The sequence below is a fragment of the Castor canadensis genome, chromosome 17 (genome assembly GCF_047511655.1).
Source record: "Castor canadensis chromosome 17, mCasCan1.hap1v2, whole genome shotgun sequence".
Lineage (NCBI taxonomy): Eukaryota > Metazoa > Chordata > Mammalia > Rodentia > Castoridae > Castor > Castor canadensis.
In genome coordinates this window covers 59,597,909-59,618,435 of record NC_133402.1, presented here as the reverse complement: position 1 = coordinate 59,618,435, position 20,527 = coordinate 59,597,909, and the positions used below count along the sequence as shown (strand labels likewise).

At 40.4% G+C, this 20,527-nt stretch overlaps 1 protein-coding gene, 1 non-coding gene and 1 pseudogene across 2 annotated transcripts; 2 read left to right on the top strand and 1 right to left on the bottom strand.

Annotated features, from left to right (window-relative positions):
* Positions 1-930: 930 nt before the first annotated feature.
* Trnaa-ugc (transfer RNA alanine (anticodon UGC)) lies at positions 931-1,009 on the bottom strand. The gene has a single exon. It is a non-coding gene; the product is annotated as a tRNA-Ala (tRNA).
* Positions 1,010-6,006: 4,997 nt separating this feature from the next.
* LOC109674338 (proline-rich protein 23A-like) lies at positions 6,007-6,699 on the top strand. Its single transcript, XM_020151332.2, has one exon. It carries the CDS (start codon positions 6,007-6,009, stop codon positions 6,697-6,699), a length of 693 nt encoding a protein of 230 aa, XP_020006921.2.
* Positions 6,700-6,732: 33 nt separating this feature from the next.
* On the top strand, positions 6,733-14,674 carry LOC109674337 (THO complex subunit 7 homolog; annotated as a pseudogene).
* The last annotated feature ends 5,853 nt before the right edge of the window (positions 14,675-20,527 follow it).

The following is a 20,527-nucleotide window of genomic DNA, read 5'->3' as shown; positions in this document are numbered from 1 at the left end:
GGGCAATTATTCCCACACTGATCTATAAATTCAGCACAACCCTTATCAAAATCCAGTAGGTATTTTGTGGAGACTGACAAGCTGATCCTAAAATTCATATGGAAATATAGAAGACTAGAATTACTGTAGCAAGTTTTAAAAAGAAAAGCTGACTTATTCTACTCAATGTCAGATATTACTCTAAAGAGCTAATATTGAAGGCAGGGTGCCACTGACACAAGAATACGGATCAAAGAAACTGAATTAAATCTTTATACTTATAGTCAATTTATTTTTGACAAAAGTGCCAAATGCCAACTTACCCAAACATGCCATCCAACAACTGTAAAACATGCCTTCTTTCAAAATCCACACAGTACACTCTCTATGATAGACTATATGCCAGTCAATGTATCACTCAGTGCAAAAAGGACAGTCTTTTTTAAATATCTATGTATTAAACATTCATGGTGGACACATAAATGGTACAGCCACTTTGGAAAACTATTTGGCAGAGTTTTTTTAAGAGAAACATAAACTTGCCATTTGACTCAGCAATTCCACCACTTGAAATCTCTACAAAAGACTTGAAAACATACATAACTCAGTGATAGAGCACTTGCCTAGAATGCACAAGGCCCTGAGTTCAATCCCCAGTACCACAAAAGAAGCATGTCTACACAAAGACATGTACATGAATGTTCATAGCAGCATCACCACTCAGACAAAAACTAGGAATAATCAAATGTCTACCAACTGGCAAAGAGACTGGCAAAATGTGGTATAACCACGCAATTGATACTACCAGCAATTGAAATGAATGAAATGCTGTTATGACCTGGGTAACAATTGCTACAGTAAGTGTAAACACAAAGACAACATTCTGTGGTTCCTTTGATAAAAGTATCTAATAAAAGTCAAATTTTTCATCCTTACACTTATTTTTTTTTGTGGTGGTAAGGGTACTGGGGTTTGAACTCAGGACCTCATGCTTGCAAGGCAGGCACTCTACCACCTGAGCCATTCCACCAGCCCAAAAAGGCAAATTTTTAGAGACAAAATGATTGCCTATGTCTAGAGTTTGAACAGAAATGAAGTGTAAACAGGCATGAAGAAACTTTTGGGGTGATGAAAATGTTCTTAAACTGGATCATAGTGATAGCTACACAAACTCCATAAATTTAGTCATAAATTTACTAATAATAACTTTTGAAAAAACAAAAGTAACATTATCTGTAAGGGACAAATGGACAAAATCTGCTTCTAGTGAAGGACACAAGATCATTTATTAGTATTCAAGCCAAAAATGTGTAACTTTAGGCTTATCATGGAATCTTAGAGAATCCCAAATTAAGGAACTTTCTGTAAAAATAACTACCTATATTTTTCCAAAAATAATTAATGGCATGAATGACAACAAAAGCCTAAGAAACTGTTCCATATAAAAGCTGACTAGAGATATGACATCTAAAAGTCATGTATCATGAATACATGATATTGATCTGCATTTTGTAAGAGAAAAAAGAAACAGCTATTTTAAGGACATTATTGGTACAATTGAAAACAATGAAAAATGAACTGAATTAAAGTATAGAATTAATGTTAAATTTTTCTTAATTTTGTAACTGTACTAAAGCTAGCTAAGAGAATATTCTTGTTCCTAAAAAATATACACTTAAATGTTATAGGGTAAAAAGGCCTGATATATACAACCTATACTCAAATGACTCAGAGAAGAGAGATAGATAGATTGGTGACAGACAAATGACATAGATACATGATAGGTAGATTAGATAGATAAATGGATGGATAGATAGATAGATGGATGGACAGATGGATGGATGGAAGGCATGTGGTCTTCTGAGAGACAGAATAAGGCAACTGTACAAAAATATTAGTTGTTCATAAAGGAAAAATGAGAGTTCTTTGTACTATTCCTCCAAGATTGAAATTGCTTAGCCTGATCTTTCATTAACATCGTGTTTATAATTGAGCAACAGACATCTTGTGTTTAATGGGCAAACAAAAGCAGTACTCTCAGCCAAGCCTAGAACAAGAAACAGATAACACTTTCCCACTAATTATTTAATTTGAACTGCAGGTACTAAGTCAACACAGTTAGGCATGAGAAAGAAACTAAAGATATAAAACTTCAAAAAGAGGAAAAATATCACCACTGCATACCATGAGGTTACAAAATCCTGGAAACAAAGAAAATTCCATGGACAGCTGAAGACAAAACTAATAAACAGAAATCTCTATCTTTCAGTTATAACAGAAAAACTCTAAAGTTTGACTTTGGCGTAAGCATTTGGTAAATTTAGCTTCAGCCTCAGCCCTTAAAGGCCATATAACCAAATAACTACTTTAATATCAGTTTGGGCATCCTTAAAATATTAAGGGATTAATAACTGTGTTATCACATTATCTTTGTAACAGCATCAATAATCATCCTCAGTCATGTTTTCAAGAAGTTCAAAAAAAAAAAAGTAAAGTTCACACAGAATACATAATATGCCAGAATTAGTGTGAGGTAAACAAAAAGAGAATGGACTATTTTCATCATTCTTTTAGAGGCAAAAAAATTGCTATACAAGTGATTTTTGAAGTTGCCTTTTCTTATACAAAAATATTCAAACAAGATATAGAAACCAGTATTGCGTGTTCAAAATGAGTCTCTTGAAGAAAACATAGAAGAGATATGTACTTTGCAGCCAACAATACCAAATAGCAGTGAACAAAGAAAAGGAAAAAAATAAAATAAAACCAAACAGCAGTGAGCTCACAATGCATTGCCATTCCAGAAAGAAAACCCCAGGTTATATTCACAAATACATAGAAAAGGATGTTATTACATCAACTCTGGATTGGGAGTTGGGTGGTAAGTTCATAAGAGGCTACAGTTTCACACCGCTTGGATTCTTTCTGAAAATATATTTAGGTATTGTGTTAATAAAAATAAACAGGAATTTCAAGCCACTTAATTCAGTATTAAAGGGGTAGGTGGATAGACCCCATCATAGCCAATGCCGAGTCTCCAGACCTTGGTGCGTCAAATGCACCCACAAGAAATCACAGGAATCATGGGGCCCTCGTGCCCCAGCCTCAGGAAACTCTGGAGTCCCATTCTACAATGTCCACCTGACACCCAGTTTACTGTATCCAATTTTCCTGGCTTTCTTCTCCCAGTAAGACCCAACCTGCGACCACCTGGTTGCCTGCCCAGACCCTAAAGTCACTTTTGCCAATTTATCCCAAATGGAGGTTCAAGCATTTCATGCGGGTTGGTTGGGAAGCATTGATTGTAGAGCCTGATAATCCAGTGTACAGCCTTTGGGCAATCTAAGAAGGAAGGTAAAATCAGGCAAGATGAAGGATATCTGATTGGAAGCACAGCACAGCCGTCAATGAGCCATGTAGATACTGTACCATGAAAACACCTGGAACAGTATTTCCGGACAAGCCAGACCAGTATTTAGGATGATGTTGACTTTTTTACCATTCTCTGAGCACCTGCCATATGACCCTGGGGAACAAGGCTGACACTGTCCAGTACAAGAGATAGATTATAAACATAACAAGCAGTAAATAGCTAATATTTAGTAAGCACTTACATGTTCCAGAAACATTGCACACACTATCTCACAGCAGAATGGCATTCTCCCCACATTACACATAAGGAAACTGAGACTTGAGGGAGGTAAAGTGACTTGCCCATGGTCACTCTCTTAAAGTGGCAGACCAGGAGAAGAAACGGAGTACATCAATCCCAGGATCCCTGCTAACCACTCTGGCTCAAAACAGGGCTGCATTCCTTGAAAGAGCTCAACAGAGAGGAGTCAGAGAAAATAGAATTGGGTTAAATCACAGGGCCCAGTTCACAGGTGAGCATGCTGAGAACTAGGCAAGCAGCAGACAGACTTGGCACCATCCAAACACAGACACCACCACAGTTAGCTGGAAGCCTAGCCAGAAACCCGGCGCTCTCCCTGTGTGCTGGCCGGCTCTGTGCTCGCCCATCTGCCCCTTACACCATCACCCTTCCACCCGGTCTCCAGAATGGCACTCCCAGTGTTCTAAGCCTAGAACGCTCAAGGGTCGCAGCCAGATTTCTCCAAACGCAAGCAGCTTGTTTCTGACTTGCTTCATTCCCACCCCTACCCTCTGCAAGTTTTAGATCCCTGCCTTGCTCACCTGGGAGCCAGTGCGCTGGTTCCATCAGCACCCAAACAGGTCCAAGGAAGGACCCCTAGGGAGCACGGGTTCTGGACAGGGCCTTCAAAATCTGCCCAAGAGCCCCAGGGCTCCCCCTAACCGGTCCTGTGCCACCATGGAATTTTTCACCAAAACAGCCAATCTGCAGGCCAGTTGTGCCCTGAAAAGCACTGATGCACCCCAGATGTTTGAATTCCCTCCGTAACATTAACATCAATGGAGCAGGACCATGACGGCAAGCATAAACCACCCTTTACCTGAACACCGCTGCCCCCAAAAGGAAACAGTTCGGTGATCTTGAACTAAAGCTTAAAACTGGATTTGGGGGAGGGGCTTCCAGAAAATTCCTAAGTCCCATTGTCTAGCAGCCTGATTAGTGGCCCTGGGATGGTACAAATAATCTACATTATTCACGAACCCATACAAAGATTTCAGTGCCATCAAATGACAGACCACAAGCTTAAATGTCCATCAGAAGAGGCCTGCTGGGTGCCGGTGGCTCACGGCTATAATCCAAGCTACTCAGGAGGCATCAGGAGGATAGGGGATCAAAGCCAGACCCACACAAATAGTTCACGAGAACATCATCAAAAATAAAGGGGGGAGGGGCTGACGGAGTGGCTCAAGCGGTGAGAGCACCTGCCTAACAAACAAGAGGCCCTCAGTTCAAAGTAAGAGGATCTCAAACTCAAGGTCAGCCCGAGCTACTGACCAAGACCCTGTATCAAAGACAGCGAAAAAGAAGGGGGAAGGGGCAGAGGCCTGATTTAAAATAAGACTATTCGAAGGAATGCTATACAGCCCTAAAAAGGGCAAATTTTCCAAAAATGGAAGATAAATAATATACCTGTGTTTTTGCTTTAATATTCTAAAGTTATAAACAAGAAATTATGATAGTTACCTCCAAGGTCAGCAATCACTTGGTTAAAGGACTAGAACGGAAGAAAATATTTTGTTGGCCTCTGTAACCACTCAAAAAATCAGTGTTGAGTGTGTCCCTTACTAACACTACAGAGCTGATCCACCTCGACGGGCTATGCAGACGCGCCATCACTCCGACACGTAAAAGCACTGGCCGGGAACCTGGGCCCCTGCTTCCTGAGCAAGTCAAGCCTTCCACGTGACGTTTTCATCACCTGTAAATCGAACTCGAAACAGACACATCTCAGAGCTGTGGTTTAGATACACTGCATTGGCATCGCAATTGCTGACTCCCAAACACATAAGGTAACAACTGCTGTCATCACAAAAGATGAACCGTATCTACTCAAAACTCACACCCACGTTGCGTCAAAGAGTAGAACGGAGACACACCCGGGCAGGAAGGGAGGAGGGGCTTAGACCTTAGTGGCGTGATTTGGCATTCCACTCGCGAGACTTGAACCCCAACCAGGATCACATCTGAGGAAAACATGAAGAAGATGGAGACTCCACACCGGAAGTCAAGCGCTAGAAAACACACTTGCTCAGCCACCTAGAGGCCTATGAAAGTAGTTCGCTCAGTAACCCACCAATCAGAGCCGCCGGTGGGGGCGGAGACTCGAGGGGGCGGGGCTTAGCCTGACACTTCCCTACGGCGTTCCGCTACGTCACTAGCAACAGAATTGGCGTCCAGTGCTTGTGGAGGTCTGCGTGAAGAAGGCCCAAGATTCCAAGGCGCGAGCCCGAGCCCAGCGGGAGCCCAGGACGCCTCAGAAGACAGGACTCAGGTCCCCCAGATCCCCCAGCCCGCCTCACCTGGCAGCCGCACCTGCCGGTCACCCGTGCACGACCCTCCGCGTCGCCAGGCCCCGGGAGCCCGCACGCGTCCACATGGTGGGCATCCGGCCCCGCAGCCCCAGCGCCCACCCTGAGCCCGGGTGGGCACCGCAGCCCGCAGGGCCCAGCCCTGCCAAGCGCCCCCGACTGGACCAGCCCGCCGGCCCCGACCCCGGCCCGCTGCTCGCCCTGCAACACCCCGCCACCTCCCTGGTGGTCCTGGCCGCCGGCTGCGCCCTGCAGGTGCCCCTGGGCCACGTCGACCTGGTGCTGGAGCCCGGGACCACCAACGTCCTCACCGTCGCGCTGCAGGGACACAAGCTCATCGTCGTCCCTGAGGGCCTCCTGGACTTCGCCGAGCAGCACCTGGGAGCGCAGGGACACTGGCCCGATGGCCTGGAGCTGGGCGCCTTCGCGGGCGCTCCCATGGAGGACGGCGGCGTCCAGCACGGCTTCTTCTACCCGGCCGCCGCCCAACGACCGGCCTACGAAGAGGACTGGGACCCCGGCGTCCTGAGCGCAAGGCTGTCCAGCCCCTGGTGCCTGGGCCCGATGCCATCGCCCAGCGACGACCCAGACGGAGGCCCTTGGCACTCCATCTTCGACCTTCCGAGGCCCTTCCCAGGCTCACCGCTGCAGCCTCTGCCTCCCTCTCCGAGCCCACGCAGGAGCCCGGGTCCCCACGCGCGCCCTCGGCGCCCTCCCCGCCCTGCCTGCAAGGCCCGCAGACGCCTGTTCCAGGAGTGAGTGGAGCGCCCCGCGATTCCTCGCCATCTCGTGATGTCGCAGGTATGTCCCGAGCACCGCCCTGAGGTGTGACATCTACATTCGCGGACACTGGGCAACTCCGTCGGGGTTGGTTTGAGGTTCGAGTTTGTTTCTCCTCTGATTTTTGTAGCAGGATTTCTTGCCTGCTCCAGGAATGTATGAACCATTCCACCATTCCTCACCCACCTGCTAGGGTCCAGGGGAGGGTCCTTTCAAAGCCATTGGGATACATTGTGCAACCTACAAGGTTAGGTTTGGGGAGTTTGGTTAGTTGGATTTGGGGGGGGGAGGCTCAGTTTCTTGTTTGTTTTTGTTTTGTTTGGTTTTTGATGCAGGCGGCATTGCAGAGTTTTGAATCTGGAAAATCTGGAAGAAAGATCATCTCGGCCAAAAAGTATGCTGCTTGAAATAGGTATACTGTCAGACCTTGAGTTTGCTGCTTAGGTCCTTTCCCTACAGAAGTCGCCCTTGGGCAGGTCCCATGTCCCCGAGTTACTCCAACCTCAGCTCCAGCACTTTGCTCTCAAAGCCCGACCTTCCCCAGAGCCCTAACATTGCACCTCTTTCCTGCCAAATGAGGGCAATTACTGTAATTATTAATTAGTAATTGCTAGAGTAATTCTTTTGTTCAGTGGGCTATGGCTACCTTTTTACTAAGGACTTTTCCTTATGGAGGCTCTAGCTCCCTTTAGGGGATCTAGCAAATAGTTGTACTAGACAAATGTTTGTTTGCAAAACAAACATGGGAACAGTGATCATGCACCCTCTTTTTTTTTTTAGTGACTAGATTAGCAAATAATTTATGTTGTCGGGTGTTGTTTTTTTATTCCCAAGAACCAGGTCATCACACATTTTTCTCTTGCAATAATTCTCCTAATTATTATGTTTTATATTTATATAGTTATAAGATCTTGAGTTTATTTTGTACATTGTTACTAGTGTATAGAAATTTATGTTAATCTGATATACAACAAAAATTGTTTAATATCTTTAAGAGTTTATATCTAGATTCTCTTGATTGGTTGATAAGGACAACTGCATTGTACATCTTGTTTTTCCCTAATTATCTGCATTGTCTAAGTTGAACATAGGGGGCATTCCTGCTTAATGTTTTCTGTTGATACTTATGAATTTTACCATAATGTATGATCTTTACTGAACATGGTTGGCAGATAACTCTTACCCTACTGGAGAAGTTTTTAGTCTTTCTGATGGTTGAAAAAAAATGTTGGATTTCTATTTTGGATTTGGATGACTACAAAGACTGTCAAATTACTTAAAAGGTCAAATTTCATAATCGAATTAATTTTAAAATTTTGATTATTTGTGTATATACGTATAATAGCTACACAAAACCCGGAGCCATTGTTGCATACACAGAAACTTGGCAAGAGAACAAATAAGACCAGGTTGGGACTGCAGGAATTTTTAAAAATTGGCTGCATTTCTAAGGACCTGAGAAGAGAGCGGCAGAAGGAGAAAATAACAGCAAGGTCACTTTAAAGTGTTAAATGTTAAAGATTTAAATGATAAATTAATGCATGACTTTTTGTAGTGTCTTCATTAATCAATGCAAGTGGTGGTTTGCACCCATAGAGCTTGTAGCAACTAAGTATCTTTGCATTTCTGCTATTCTACATAATTTTTTAAGATTGTAATTCCACCCTGGGTGTTTTCCTTTTTGTTTGTTTTTGTTCAAGTGTTTGCTTTTTGGTCTTTATATACTTCACTTTTAGTTTAAAATTTCCATTATTTTGCCAGGTTTGTCTCATATTTTTATGATAAAATAAATTATTATTAATAAAGCCAAAGTTAACAAGATGCTGATTTTCTGGTAAAGATTAATAATTATTATTTAGATTTGCAAAAATGTTTTACCAACTTCTGTGCTCACTTTTCTATTATTGCATTCCACTCCTTCGTTCTCTGCTCATTTGTCTTCTTACCACATTACACTTTTTCTTTTCATCTTTCTTTTTTGAGATAGAGTCTCACTATGTAGCCCAAGGAGGAATCAGACTTGCAATCCTCCTGCCTCAGCCTCCCAAGTACTTCGTTTATAGACATGCACACCACACTCGGCCCATGATACACTTTTTAAGAATTCGTGCCTCCATAACCTGTATAATAAATCTTAGTTTTGTATGTCTGCAACTTTTTCAATTACATCTGCAAATTTGAGACATTTTAGCTGAGTTTGGAATTCTAAAATAATGCCTATACTCTCTCATGACTTTTTTTTCTAGGTGATACTAGGATTTGAACTTAGGACCTCTTGCTTACTAGGTAGGCACTGTACCACTTGAGCCAAGACACCAGCCTTCTCTCACAACTTTAAAGGCATTACTTTGCTGTTTTTCCTGTCATTTATTGTTACAGGTGACAAGTCTTCTCTGAGTTTGTAATGTCATTTCTTTGTGTAGAATTAGGCTGCTCATTCTACAGTTTTCTTGACTTTGATCTTCTACAGTTTCACCCTTATGTGTTTGGTTGTAGAAAGTTTGTCTGCTACAATTCAATGAGCTTCTATTTTAATTAAAGTTCTATATTAATTAGGTCAATAATTACATCTCAAGCACAAAATCCCTGATTATTTGATAGCATCTAATTACACTGATTTCTTCCTGAACAGAGAAATTTTGGTTAGTGAACAAATTTTAAAAGGGAATTCACATTCTGCTTCATATTTGAATTTTGCATTTGCTTCTTCCTGGTTCCCTCAGATCCAAAACTAAGAGCCAAATATTATGGAGCACAAACAATTTGACACTCTAAAAACACAGTTCTCATCCTCAAACATCACAAATGGCCCAATTTCCAATTTTAATGCAGTAGTAATGTGGGATGGAGTGTCCATATGCACACCCACTCATGACTGTTGGGAGAATCAGCAGCTAACTCAGCTTAGTTGCTCTCCGGGAATTACCCAAAGCTTCCATGGTAATTCATTCCAATGACTGTTCAACTAAGAGATACAGACCTAGCCTATGTGTTCCAAGTCACTGCAACCCTGAAGGATGAGCCAAATTCTAGAGCCCTCAGTGAGTTGGCTGGAAGCCTTTATTGCAACTTTTCCATTTGCCAGCCATATTTTTTTTGTCCTCCAAAATCTCTACTTCAGTCTTCTTCCCAAACTGACTTAAGGCAACAGGTGCCAGGAGTTGTCATAAGACACAGTCACTAAAATGGATTTCAGTGTTAAATCATGGAGCACAAATAGCCCATGGCATGCTACAGTGGTCAGGCAATATCTTAGCCAAGGGTGAACTTATTGGACCCTAGTAGAAGGAAATATACTGCCATTGGCAATATCCCAGACATTTGAAAAGACTGGGGCACAGATCAATTCTAAAAGTTAATATTTACAAATAGCATGCAATTGAATGGCTGTTTCTGGGGCAGTAAGTCCATTTGAGAAAGAGAAGGAGAGTGGTTAATTACCAATAAAGTCTAAATATGAGATCCAGACAGTCTCTTTGGCAGCATACAAGTAGTCTTTCATCTCCTGAAGCTAAAAGGAGGGGAAAAGCCTGAGGACCTAGCCCAGGATTTACTATAGGGATAGCAGAGTACAATAAAAAAGATTGCTAAGCAAGTCTGTAATGGTGAGGTCACAGATCTGACTGGGCTGAGTCACTGGATGAAGACAACTGGGTAGATAGATTTGAATATCTTGAATTGTCAGACCCCTCCCAGCCTGTTCCCCTACAGAAGTGGCTCACTTCACTTCATTAAAGATTGATATTCCTCCCTTACACAGACACAGAAGACTCTGCCTGACAAAACATGCACCTACCTCAAGATTTACCCTCAGCTCCTCTTTACCACAAGGCCAACAATCACAGTTAAGCACAATATAAGCCAGTCAGTGAAATACTTGGCCTGTTAACAGTGAAGGAGGCTTTATAAATCCTGTGAGAGCTTCAATATCCACCCAACATTAAGCACTAGGAGTCAGGAATAGAACAGAAGGTGCTGAATGTCAGTCTGGAAAAGACCACTTTCCCATGATACAGAACTTAACACCTGGCAAGGACCCTGTAAGACAGTGCTGACATTCTCATGGGTGGCCCTTGGAACGTGGAAAAAAGGATGTTCTGCACTAAGTAGAAATGCCCTAACTACAAAGACAGATATTAGAAGAAAAGAAATGGGGGGGTGAATGGGATTAAAGTACATTCTATACAAATGTACATGTATGAAATTACATAATGAAGCCCATTATTATGTATAAGTAATATACACTAATAAAAAAAAAAATCAAGGACTGGGCCCAGTGGCTCATGCCTGAAATCCCACCTGCTCCAAAGATGGAGTTTGGGAGAATAGAGGTGTAAGGCCGTCCTGGGCAAAAAGCTAGTGAGACCCCATCTCAACCAGAAAACCAGGCATGGTGGGGCACCATCCTCCCAGCTGCATGAGAAGAATAGATAGGAGGAGAGAAGTCCAGGCCAGCTTAGGCAAAAATGCAAGGCCCTACCTGAAAAATAAGCAAAGCAAAAAGGGGCTAGAGGTGAAGTTCAAGTGGTAGAGCACTTGCACACAAAGCCCTGAGTTCAAACTCTAGCACTGCCAAAGTGTGTGTGTGTGTGTGTGTGTGTGTGTGTGTGTGTGTGTGTGTGTGTGTGTAAAAAGATTATGAGACATGGATGTAAAAGGTGTACCTACTAGCTAGGGTTGTAAAGTCCTACTTTGACATTTGGCTTCTGTGACATGGAGGAAGGCCTACAAGGACACTGCAGAACAAAATAATAAAGAGCACAAAAGGTAGCTGGGTGCTGGTGGCTCACCTCTGTAATCCCAGCCACTCAGGAGGCAGAGATCAGGAGGATCGAGCTCCAAAGCCAGCCCAGGCAAATAGTTCGTAAGACCCTTTCACGAAAAAAAAAAAAAAAAATCACAAAAAAAAGGGTTGGTGGAGTGGCTCAAGGTGTAGGCCCTGAGTTCAAAGCACAGTACAAAAAAAATAAATAATTTTTTTAAAAAGCATCAGTATCATTGAGAAGCTCAGGAGGCCTGGGTCATGTCAGGACATGCCATTTGAGAGCTGGATTCCTTGTTAGCCAGGAGGACAAAAGCATCTGAGAGACTAAAATCACAAAAGAGCCATGTCCAGACCATACATGACAATAGATCTCAAATCCACAACCTCTCCAGCAAAAGTACCCAGAAGTCAACCATAACTTCTAGAATAACTGACCCCCAACTGGCCAGAATCTGGTCATTAACTGCAGATTTCCTAATTTCTTCCCCACTTCCAACAGAGAACCAACCAGAAAAGCCCAAATATGCTATGCCTAAGAGGTGCACAAACCACACTAATTACATAGGATATCCCACTTCTGATTAGCCCACCTCCAGCCTACCAGTGCCAACAACCTCCAATTAGACATAATTGAAGCCTTCTCTTTTTTCACTATACAGTAAACCCTTGGTATCTGCGGGAATCTAGTTCCAAGGAAACTGCTGTTGAGGACAAACTACAAATGCTCAAGATGCATAGAGCTCATTCCTGTACTGTGGATGCTTGATTTGGTTTTCCCATAATGCCATTCAACTTCCGCTAAAGACATGCCACCCTCGACAAATCTAAAATTTTCACTTTATCACTTAAATTAAGCACAATTGTATGCTCTTTTTTCTTGGGCAAAGTTACAATAACTTTTATCTCACTTTTTAGGCACCATTTGGGTTTGGGGAGGTATTTTTTTCACAAAATTAAGGGCAGGGAAACACTTGGTAAATCACAATACAACTAATGATAACAAGACTGACTAATATCTTCTCTACACTAACTAAGCTGCATAATGTACACTTGGGAATTTAAATTTTTGTTTTTGAGTTATGTTTTTGGTGGTACTAGGTTTTGAACTCAGGGCCTTGCACTTGCTAGGCAGGCACTCTACTACTTGAACCACACAGCCAGACAGCCCTTTCTATTTTAGTTACTTTTCAAATAGGATCTTCCTTTTATGTCCAGGCCAGCCTGGACAGTGATCCTCCTATTTATGCTTCCTGTGAAACTGGGATGACAGGCATAAGCCACCATGCCCAGCTTTTTATTGGTCAAGATGGGGTCTCCCTGTTTTCCCTAGTTAGCCTCAAACACTGATTCTCCCAGTCTCCACCTACCAGGTTGCTAAGATTACAGACCTGAGTCACTGGTTTTTGAAGTTTCTTTTGATATATTTATTTATTTATTCATTCATTCATTTATTTATTGATGGTACCTTATCAAAACCACATGTAATAAATCTTAAAACAAGGCAGACTTGCTGTAAATCTTTCCCACTCCCCCTCTAACCATCATCTTTACAATGGAATATTATTTAGCCATGAAAGGAAATAAGCTGAAGGCTGCACATCTCAGACACTTTGGAGCCTCCTCCTCAAGAGGAGGGTTAATCCCATAGCATTGTGGGATATAGAATGTAGCCAGGAAAATACCTCAGCTTGTACTGCCTTGGCCTCCATGCATGCAGCTGGAGCTGTGACTAACCATGATGTCAAATGGAAGTGGAAGTGTCTCCTAATTAAGGGGCATGTGGTAGAGATGGTTGGAGTATTAGTCTGCTAGTAAAGAGTTTCACTAAATGATAAAACCCTGGATCCCAGCAAGCAGGATATAGCCAGTACAAACGTATGCCAAGCACATCAAATCAATGTAAAGTTTCAGTGATCGAAACTCTGCTGGAAAAGTCAGGTTCCGGTAGCTCACACCAGTAATCCTAGCTACTTCAAAGGCAGAGATCAGCAGAGTCATGGCTCAAAGCCAGCCCAAGCAAATAGTTCACGAGACCCTATCTCAAAAAAAACCTAATACAAAAACAGGGCTGGAGGAGTGGCTCAAATGGTAGAGCACCTGCCTAGCAAGCATGAGGCCCTGAGTTCAAACCCCAGTACTGAAAAAAATAAAAAATAAAAAAACCTTTGCTGGAGAGCTGGGAAAATAACTCAGTGGTAAAAGTGCATGGTTGGCATGCATAAGACCCTGGATTTCATCACCCAGCACTGAAAAATTAATTTTGCTAGTCAGTGATATCAATCTCAAAAAAATGGAAAATGTAAAGACTATAATGTCGCACTGCTACAACACATGAAAAATGTGAGCGCAAAAACAATTATTGCAGCAAAACAAATATGAGAGTATCACCAAGAACACGATGCTTTGGCAAAAGGGATCCAACATCATCAGGACAGGCATGAAACATCAAAGAAGCTAGATGCCAAAGGAAAGAAATTAGACCATCCTTCATTATGAAAAACAGCTCATGCTAAGGGGAAGCCACTAACAGAGAGGGCAGGTAAGAGAAGAAAGTTAAGAAGGTGAATATGGTTGATGTACTTTCTGTACAAAAATAATACAGAAATTTTAAACCTGTTGAGATCACCATAAGAAGGGGACTAAGGTAGAAAGGAGGAAAATGGAGGGGATGAATCAACTTGGGTTATAATACATATATACATGGAAACATCACAGTGAAACTTTTTGTATAATTATCTCATACAAACAAAAAAGTCTTTTTTTAGAAACACAGAACAGGAAAGTAAAATAGGTCCTGTCTGGGGGCTGGCACCAGTAGGGAGGGGGGGAACGTAGGGAGAGGGTGAATATAGTGGAAATACTATGTATTATGTATGAAAATGGAAAAGTGAGGCCTGTTGAAACTGCTCCAGGAATGAGGGGAAGGAGGATAAGGGAGAAGATGGAGGGGGTGAATTTAACTATGATACATTGTAAGAACTTAGATAAATGTCACAATGTATCCCCAGTACAATAATAAAAAGGGATTTTAAAAATCGTACACGTGCAATAAATGTACATACATTTGGCTTTGAAAAAAAGAAAGCATTTGAAGATAAGCTGGAATTGAGGTAGAAATAGTTTCATTTTCTTCTTAGCACCATCCACAACAAACTGCAGCAAAAACTGGAGAATGCTGAAAAGAACTGAAATACAACAGAAGCTCAAAAAACAAGCATGGAACCAGATACTAAGCATTGATGGGCTAACAATTCACCATTCCTAAAAATATTGAAATAGTTACCTGACCTTAATGCATTTAGAATTTGTTGTGCTCTTGAAATATTTAGTTTGGACAGTAAAATCCTTTGCTTTTAAATATGAATGCACATTTCATTCATATTTCTTCACACAAAAGAAAATTACTTTGTATAGATTTTTTATGGAAATGCATTTTTATTCTTAAAAGGTAGGAAGGAGCATCCAAAAATGTTTAATGAAATATTTTCAAGGTAGTAGGGGGAGAAATGAGCTATCAAACCATGAACATATATGAAGTCTTAACTGCATTTTGCTAAGTGAAAGAAGGCATTCTAAAAAGACTACACATTGTATGATTCCAACTAACCAGCCTCCTAGAAAAGGCAAAACTCTGGAGACAGTAAAAATATCAGTGGTTGCCAGGGATTTAGAGGGAAGAAGAAGAAGAGGAAATAGGTGGAACTCAGATGGTTTTCAGGGTGGTGAAACTATTTTTTATACTATAATAATGGTAGGTAAGGTTAAAACCTTTACAACTGTACAACACAAAAAGTGAACCTACATGTAAACTACAGACTTTAGTTAATAATAACATTGTCTGTTGGTTTATTAAGTGTAACATCTATATTGTAGTAACGCATGGTGTTAGTGAGGGAAACTGTAAGGGAGGGGGTGATATATTAGAACTCTGCTGTCAGCTCAGTTTTCTGCAAATCTTAAATTATCTCTCAAAATAAACCTATGAATTTTTTAGAGGTACAAAAGAACCAAAATCCCTTAGAGAAATTAAAGGAGGGATGAAAGTTTTGATGGGCTTACATTTAAAATCAGGTTGATATCCTCATGGCGCACAAGGGGGACTTGCCTGACGCCTAATAGATGGAGACATTGTTGAAGCCCATTGAAAGCAAATTCTGCACATCACAAAAATGGCTAACTCAGTGTTTATGGTATCTTGTTAAAGAAACCAGGAACCATTTATCCTAATCTGTGTCCTCTGTTACCCCAACTTCTGAAAGAAAAAAAAACAGCACAAACATTATTACTATAGCCTCATGTTTGACCCAATTGGGAGGAGCATCTCCCTTATCTTAGGGCAATAGCTATCCTGTCAGCTAAAAAAAAAAAAAAAACCTTATTAAATATTCTACTGAATTAGTTCTAGCCTCCCAGCTTGACTTTATAGTTGCCCACTCAAAGCCCACATTGCTGACAAAATACACACTTTTTGGCCAGCTGATTAATATCTTATGAGCTTCTTTTACTCTCTCCCTCTCACATTATCACCCACCACCATAACACTCCCTCTACTGAGGTAAAACTAGTCCAGATGGCAGAACTTACTGCATTTGCTAGAGTGTTAACTCACCCAAGACCAGAGTGTAAACCTATGTACAGATATCATGTATGCTTTCAGAGCCATACATGACTTTGAGATGCTTTGAAACACAGGAGTTTTGTGCCTCTGCTGGAACACCCATTTAAGATGGACAAAAAATTAAGGAACTTTTAGATACACTCCTTCTTTATAGAGAGGCAGCTAGTATGACTATTGAAGCCCATACAAAAATAGATAATGTGACAGCTAAAGGAAATGCTCTGGAAGGTCATTATACCAAACAAGCAGACTTAACCAAACTTATGATCTTATCTAAGTCCTCAAGGAATAAATCTGTGGAAACAATAAAAGGGGCCATTATATAAAATCAATTGTTAGTCCCTGGTTTTGTAAAGGGAGAATGGAAAAGATCTGGTGTGCCTTTCGCTTGGCTAATCTCTGCTGCTCTGAAGGCAGTTGATTGGTGGCACAGATTATTTCAAAAGAATTAGCTAAATTCCTCTTTAAAACCATTGAGGTAAAAACAAATTGGTTACTATCTAAAATAAACATTGGTATGAAACCCTTTAAAAAGATAGTTGTGAGCTAACTATAGGAAGTTCTAAAGATAGGAAGTTTTCCAGCATGGTGGCTTCCACAAAATGGAAAGTGAGCCATGTCTTTGCTCAACTCCAGCCTGCAGTTAGAGGTCTGAAGAAACTGCAAGGTGCTTACAAATGCAATCAATCATGTTTTGAAGATTGGATAATATCAAAAAGGGAATTTTCAGAACTTACATAACCTAGCTGTTCAATTTAACATACTGTCATTTTAAATTTTCTAATAAAACTGCTTTTCAATGTGAAAAAAAAGACAACTGATAACAGCATCAATTATAATAAAATAATTATGAATAAGTCTAACCAAGGAGACAAAAGACTTTAACATTGAAAACTGCAAAATATTGCTGAAAAATTAAAGTTACAAATCAATGGAAAGCTATCCCATGTTCATAGATTATATGCTTAATATTGTTAAGATGTCAGTGCTACACAAAGTGTTCTACAGATTTAGTACAATTCCTATTAAAATCCCAGCAATATCTTTTGACTAAATAGAAAAGGCCATCTTAAAATTCATATGGAATCTGAAGTTTGAAAAAGAAAAAGTTAGCACTCTCACACTTCTTGATTTCAAAACTTATTACAGAGCTGCAATGATCCAAGCAGTATGATACTGACCTAAAAACAGATATATAGACCAATGGAATAGAACAGAACACAGAAATTAACCCTCCCATATATGACCTAGTGATTTGGGGCAAATGTGGCAAGACTATTCAAGGGAAAGAGGAGTCTTTCAACAAATTTTATTGGGAAAATTGGATATCTACATACAAAAAAATGAAACCAGACCCTTACCTTATGTCATATACAAAATTGAACTTAAAATAGATCAAAGACCTAAATGTAATGTCTAAGCCTATAAAATGATTAAAAGAAAGCAAAGAGGAAAAGCTTAATGACAATGGATTTGGCACTGATTTCTTGGTTATGACACCAAAAGCACAACAACAAAAGTAAAACAGATAAATTGTACTGCACCAAAATGAAAAACTTCTGTGCATCAAAGGACACAATCAATAAAGCGATAACCTACAAAATGAGAGAAAATATTTGCAGCTCATATATCTGATAAGGTTAATATCTGGAATATATAAAGAAGACTTACAACTCACCAACAGCTTAAGGCCACTTTCTAATACCTTCTTTAAAAGCCTCTGTGACCTTTAGCCAGGAGATTTCATCTACTGGAAAAGACGTCATAAACTGCTCTTAAACTTTTTTGGAAGGGATTTATCAGGTACTGTTAACAATAAATTTAACAGTGAAACTCCAGAGAGTCAATCCTTATGGTCATGCCTCACAACTATAGAACCAATTCAAAACTCCTTAAAACTGAAAGTCACTCCAGTAGAAGACATCATATTGGAAATTCCCAGAGATCCCTTAGAAGGAGCTAACCTTGGGAAGCAGAAAGCTGACCTAAGACTTTTACAATAAGCAGATGACATTGGCTACTCAAGAGTTTCTGCCCAAGGCATCAGATCAAGAGTGCTCTCATTCCTGCTTGTTTTGTATCTGCTTAGTTATAATCATTCTCCTTGTTTTCTAAAGAGCCCTGGTGTCATCCACCATGGCCCTTTTCTCTTTGCTTCCCTCTTTAGTATAATTGTTAGGGTCAAAACATGCACATTCTATCATTCTTAGATTATCTCAGACAATAGCTACTGCCCTTCATCTTATTGGTTGCTGAATATGCCATCTATCACCAGGCTCCAATATTTAATAATGCTGAATAATTTTAGTCTCACCAAACAAGACCATTGGAAATTTATAGCCACTTATCATTTTTACTTGCACCAACATGAACAAATTCCTTTTTTAAAATTCATTGTACAGGGGGCATTCTTTGTGACAATTCCAGATAGACTTATATTGTGCATTGGTTAGATCGCCCCCACCATCTCTCCCCCCTCAACCTCATCGCCACCCCACTTAAAGCAATTGCAAGAGGTTTCTTTGTTCTTTGGTCTCTTCACCACATACCCTCACCTTAATCTCCTTCATTTACCCTCCCCTCTCCCACAAGTACTCATACACACACACACACACACACACACACACACACACACACACACACAATACCTATTTTACAATCCTGTCTTTCATTATTAATATTTAAGATGATGTTCCAAGGGGTTTCTCATTGTGTCTCCACTGCAAGTTGACAAATTCATTTAAACAAATAAACTTCTGACTTTTATAGTGTCCTCTCTCCAGAAAAAGAACAATTATTATAATATCTGATTATTATAATCTTTAGATCAGTCCCCAGATAATCCTAAATTTGAATTTAACAACATTGGTAGAGTTGTGGGCCAAATAATAAAAAACTGGAAGAGAACAACAGGGATTCAAATATGTAACCCAGTCTAATGAAGGCCTTGGTCTGACCTCACATTGGAGACTTTTTTTCTTACATTTTCATATGTCCTTAGTAGATAATACATTTTTGTAACCAGGAGGCCTTATCCTGCTTGTGTCAAGTAATACCTCATACACTTTTGGAATGCTTGTCTTTACATAGAGACCTTAATTCTGTAAGTCACTAATGCTAGAAATTTTGACTCAGATACAAGCTACAAAATGAGTTCACTCTTGATTATTTGGGCACTTAACTTTGGATAATTAATGCCTGATAGTTTATGTAAGGAATCAAAGAGGTTCCCATTAGTGTGAATCATACAGATAGAAAATTCTGTAAATATATATATATATACCATTAACTTGGCAGAAGTTATTAACATAACTGTCCAAAATGGAATACAGATCAGTCTCAAGTTACTGGCATGAATAGTGATGGATAATAACACTGCACCAGGTTTTTGGTTGGCGAACCATTGTGGCATTTATATCACTTCTAATATGCCTTGCTGTACTTGGATCAATGAAGGAGACAAGATGCAATAGGCATCATCTTAAGGAAAAAGCGTCTTGGTCCTCTAGGGTTGATCTTATGAACTGTGGCATTTCTTCTCCTGGCCTGAGATGGGCAATTGAGATTCCTGATTCTGAAACCCTTTTCAAGGATTATTAATTGTTCACTTTTGTTATTGTGGTTATGGTGCTAGTCTTTGCATTCTATGCACAATCTTAAATGTTTCTGCACAGCCACTGCCTCATGAGATGATACCCATATGAACTAATTATAAAAAAAAAACTTGCAATACAGTTGACTATGGAAATGAAAGGATCTAGGCAGTGAAAATCTGGGTCTCTGCTCTTCCCTAAATCATTTCACCTCTTGAAAACAAGAAAATGATCACAAAAGAGAGGGAAAGGACTAAAAGATTTAGGTTGCAAATTGACAAGGACCACATGATATATTATAATAAAACTCTAAATTACAAACCCTGTAGCAACCAGACCTAGAAGCCAAACAACCTTTGCAGTAACCAATCTATGAAACCAAACCACAACTTCTACAGCAACTAGCCCCACACAGTCAGCATTGGTCAGGGATTGCCAAGCAGGGGGCAGAATTTCAGCCCACTCAAAGGAGTTAAAATTCCAGCTGCTATTACATGTTTTTAGATTCAGTTTCATGTTTTAGATTTCAATTTTTAGATTACTGCATAAAAAGTACACTTTTTTATCTACATGATTGTATTTTCTTGCTTTTTCATTCATTTTGGGGGGATAGGAGTAGGGCTTGAAGTCAGGGATTCATGCTTGCAAAGCAGGCACTCTATTACTGGAGCCGCAACTCCAATTCATTGGTTATTTTGGGGATGGGGTCTTACCAACTATTTGTCCAGACTAGCCTCAAATTGAGAGTCTCTTGATCTCTGCCTCCCAAATAGCTGGCATTACAGGCATGAGCCACAAGCACCAGGTCTGCTTCATTCATTTTTTGTAAGC

Bases quoted from the DNA above. Each gene is read 5' to 3' on its own strand.
- LOC109674338 (XM_020151332.2), top strand. From the start codon at position 6,007: ATGGTGGGCATCCGGCCCCGCAGCCCCAGCGCCCACCCTGAGCCCGGG.